The sequence below is a fragment of the Myotis brandtii genome, unplaced genomic scaffold, assembly GCF_000412655.1.
Source record: "Myotis brandtii unplaced genomic scaffold, ASM41265v1 scaffold517, whole genome shotgun sequence".
Lineage (NCBI taxonomy): Eukaryota > Metazoa > Chordata > Mammalia > Chiroptera > Vespertilionidae > Myotis > Myotis brandtii.
In genome coordinates, this window is record NW_005369706.1 from 1226889 (window position 1) to 1231076 (window position 4188).

Below are 4188 nucleotides of genomic sequence, written 5' to 3' on the forward strand. Positions count from 1 at the left end.
AGGGGAAGGGGAAGGGGAAGGGGAAGGGGAAGGAGAAGCAGCTTACTTGAATTTTAAGGAGTTTAATTACATCTTAATTGAGAAAAGATAATTTAAATGTGCTAAATATATGAAAGGAAAAACGATTTAAAGATGAGAAAAAAACTTCTAGACTACAGCAGTTTAATGAAAAATATTTTACTGGTAGACTTTCTGTTTTAGTCAGCCAAGGAACCAACAGATATAGTCTTACCTGGAAATGGAGGTTGGATGAAATGGTTTCTAAGAGGGTTTACTCCTAATGGAATAGTAGGAACAAATCAGATAAAATAGAGTACCTTATAAAAAATCTGCTCTAAATATTTGAGCAACAGCAATACTGTTGTATTTTCTGCCTTTTTGATTGTGTGTTTTGCTTGGAAGGAAGCTACTAACTATCCCACCCTATGCAGAGACCCCAGAATCCAACAATACTGTGTATACTTCCTTCATGAAGTCTCATCGCTGCTATGACCTGATTCCCACAAGCTCCAAATTGGTTGTGTTTGACACTTCCTTGCAGGTGGGTGAAATACTTTTTCCTCTCCTCTTTGGAACCTCTGGTTCAATACCCCTCATCCTATCTCATCCCAAGGATAATATCCTTGTCCTTCTATAGGGTTAGTCTCATGTTTTTCCCAACATACCCAACCCCTGTTCCTTTAAAGTCCTGCCCGTGAATTTCCCTTTGTGAATATAACTCTTTTGGCTATAGGTGAAAAAAGCTTTCTTTGCTTTGGTGACTAATGGTGTACGAGCTGCCCCTTTGTGGGATAGTAAGAAGCAAAGTTTTGTGGGTAAGCATTGTTTCTGGAACACAGTATTATTGGCATCTTGTGCTGGGCACAGAGAAAAGCTTTGAGCAATGCTGAGAGCTCTTGTCTTGGCCTCTAGGCATGCTGACCATCACTGATTTCATCAATATTCTGCACCGCTACTACAAATCAGCCTTTGGAAAGGACCTTAGCCTAATGACCAAAACCACTTCCCCTGCCTAAGCCCCTCATTTTCATTTCAAGCAAACCACAAGGGGTTTATGAAGCAGGGAGGTCACGTCTCAAGTTCTGTTGCTTTTGCTTCCAGGTACAAATCTATGAGCTGGAAGAACACAAGATCGAAACTTGGAGAGGTATGTAGAGAATTGGCGAGGGGGTGGGGGGTGAGAGGGTAAAGGGATAGAAATTTTCCTGGGAAATGATTTTCCATGGTGGTATTTTGTGAACCTTTTTTTCCTTTCAGAGGTATACTTACAGGACTCCTTTAAACCACTTGTCTGCATTTCTCCTAATGCCAGGTAAGTTCTAGCTACCCATCTATACTAATAATAGAGAAATATGCATATTGTCCGGGATGCCATCACAGTAACAGTAACAACCAAACAGCAGGCTGCGTGGGGCGACCAGGCTGGCAGGGTGGTTAGTGAGGGACGACCAAACGACTGAACAGCAGGCTGTATGGGGCGCCCAGGCCGGCAGCGGGGGCAGTAGGGGGCGACTAGGCTAGTAGGGGGGCAGTTGGAGGCGAACAGGCCGGCAGGGGAGGGCAGTTGGGGGCAATCGGGCCAGCAGGAGAGCAGTTAGGCATCAATCAGGCCGGCAGGGGAGCGGTTAGGGGGCGATCAGGCTGGCAGGCAGAAGCGGTTAGGGGTAATCAGGCAGGCAGGCGAGTGGTTAGGAGTCAGCAGTCCCAGATTGTGAGAGGGATGTCCTACTGTCAGTTTGGGATAGGGCCTAAACCAGCAGTCTAACATCCCCCAAGGGGTCCCAGATTGGAGAGGGTGCAGGCCAGGCTGAGGGACACCCCCTCTCTGCACAAATTTTGTGCACCAGGCCTCTAGTTTGTTCAGAAGAGGAAGAACCTTGCCATCAGCATAGCTAAAGCACTAGATACCCAAAGATTCAGGGGCAGAAGAAAGAAAAGACTCCCAAACACTTGCATTCACACACTTGTTCCCCTTCTTTTTCCCAACCATCAGTTTTCCATTTATAAACACTCTAAGGAGCTGAGCTATGGTGGAGGGAGTCAGGGGCAGAAATAGGCCCAGCCTCAGACCCAGCACTGTGGAACTTATCATTGTCCCCCATCTTCCCACAGCTTGTTTGATGCTGTCTCTTCATTAATCCGGAACAAGATTCATAGGCTGCCAGTTATTGACCCAGAATCAGGCAACACCTTGTACATCCTCACCCACAAGCGCATCCTCAAGTTCCTCAAATTATTTGTAAGTGCTCCTCAGCCCAGTTTTTACTTCTTATATACTCGGTTGGAAAGGTATCCAAGGGTGATATGGGGAGCCTTGAAAATCAAGGTGATGGTTCCTTCCTCAGATCACTGAGTTCCCCAAGCCAGAGTTCATGTCTAAGTCTCTGGAAGAGCTACAGATTGGCACCTATGCCAACATTGCTATGGTCCGCACTACCACCCCCGTCTACGTGGCTCTGGGCATTTTCGTACAGCACCGAGTCTCGGCCCTGCCTGTGGTGGATGAAAAAGGTGAGAGAGTGGACAGAAGGAGAGGGAAGGCTCCAAGGAAGTCAGGGTGGCTCTGGGAAAATCTGCTTCCCCCTTAGCTCAGCCAGGATGGTGATTCTACCTACGGCCAGGGGGAGTCTTGGATGTCAGATCCTCCTTGCTGAGCTACCTCTGTCCCTCTAGGGCGTGTGGTGGACATCTACTCCAAGTTTGATGTTATCGTGAGTGATTGGGGAGGGGCTGGGAGGTAGGGAAAGGGGTGGCATGTTGGATGTGGAGAGGGAAAAGAAGAGAGTCTCTTCTGGGATCTAAGGGTTTTAAGAAGCTTCCAAGCTTTCAGATTTTATATGAAAAATAATTGAATGAGCTGGGTGTGGCTTGTGGGCATGGCTGACAACTGCCCTAAATCCCTTTGGGGTTGGGTGGACTCAGGGTTTCGGGGCTGGCTCCCTTGCTTCTCTGCAAGCACCTTCCCCTCTCTCCCCAGAATCTGGCAGCAGAAAAGACCTACAACAACCTAGATGTGTCTGTGACCAAAGCCCTCCAACATCGATCACATTACTTTGAGGGTGTCCTTAAGTGCTATCTGCATGAAACTCTGGAGACCATCATCAACAGGCTGGTGGAAGCAGAGGTAGGGGGACCAGTGACCCCAAAGGAGCTGGGGTTTGGCAAGGAAGATAGAGCTTGAAGGGCTCTCCCTGAAGCTGGCACTAAATATCCCTTTCTCTCTTGTTGTTCTCTGCAGGTTCACCGACTTGTAGTGGTGGATGAGAATGATGTGGTCAAGGGAATTGTCTCACTGTCAGACATCCTGCAGGCCCTGGTGCTCACAGGCAGAGAAAAGCCCTGAGCTAGGGGAAGGGGTCAGGTGGCACCAAGGGTTATGCCCACTCACTGCCTGTGCAAAGTTTGGAACCACAGATGAAATCTTGAGAGAATTGTGACTCTGTTCCCTGCCCAAGAGACCTCTGCCCTTCTACCTGAGAGCCAGGGAAGATATGGGGAAAGGAAGGAGAATGGATTTGTAGCTGTCCTATCCTCACACATGAGGAAAACTTTCAGCCTAGCCTATCCCAGCCCCTGTCCTCTTAGACATGCCCCCATTCTGGGTGAACTATGGGCTCTGTGCCGCTTGGACAAATTCTGATCTCTACGAGATCCAGTCTTTGCCTCTATCTCTGCCCCTGACTCCCTCCACCATAGCACAACTCTTCATAAAAATATTTTTATTCATCCTGTTTCATGCTCTATGGGGGAGGCTGAGTCCATTTCATAACATTTCTTCCCATAATGGGAGTGGGGAGGATCATGGGGAGGAAGGCCTTTGGGTTCCTGTGCTATATTCATACGAAGAAAAGTGGGATTGGGTGGAGGAGGACTGCAAAGTGGTTAGCTAAGGTTATTGCTTTTCATGGCAAACCTAATTAAAATGACAGGAACCTCTTCATGATATTGCAGTGTTTGCTTTTTGTAGTTGACAGACAGTCACTACTGCTCCAGCCTTTCTACTTCATATGGCTTCTTCAACTCATTAATTACAATAACACACTTTATAGAAAACTGCCCATCATTCTCAGTGCTTTACATATACTAATTCATTTACTCCTCAGAACAAAAGTAGATATTCCAGTTTTATAGATTTAAAAGAAACGAAGGCACAGAGAGGCTAACTAGCCCAAGGCAACACAGCTAGTA

General features: G+C 47.2%; 1 protein-coding gene across 2 annotated transcripts in view; it reads left to right on the forward strand.

Annotated features, from left to right (window-relative positions):
- Positions 1–3943, forward strand: part of PRKAG1 (protein kinase, AMP-activated, gamma 1 non-catalytic subunit) — a 14434-nt gene extending 10491 nt beyond the window's left edge. Inside the window, exons 3-12 of one of the 2 annotated variants that reach the window (XM_005877347.2) lie at positions 432–541; positions 734–815; positions 913–970; positions 1101–1147; positions 1258–1312; positions 2113–2239; positions 2346–2511; positions 2674–2711; positions 2978–3124; positions 3239–3943. In XM_005877347.2, coding sequence (XP_005877409.1) covers positions 432–541; positions 734–815; positions 913–970; positions 1101–1147; positions 1258–1312; positions 2113–2239; positions 2346–2511; positions 2674–2711; positions 2978–3124; positions 3239–3343 — 935 coding nt within the window. In that variant the 3' untranslated portion in view covers positions 3344–3943. Of the gene's footprint in view, positions 1–402; positions 542–733; positions 816–912; positions 971–1100; positions 1148–1257; positions 1313–2112; positions 2240–2345; positions 2512–2673; positions 2712–2977; positions 3125–3238 lie in introns of both variants that reach the window. The other variant, XM_014548618.1, reaches the window with a different exon arrangement.
- Positions 3944–4188: the final 245 nt, after the last annotated feature.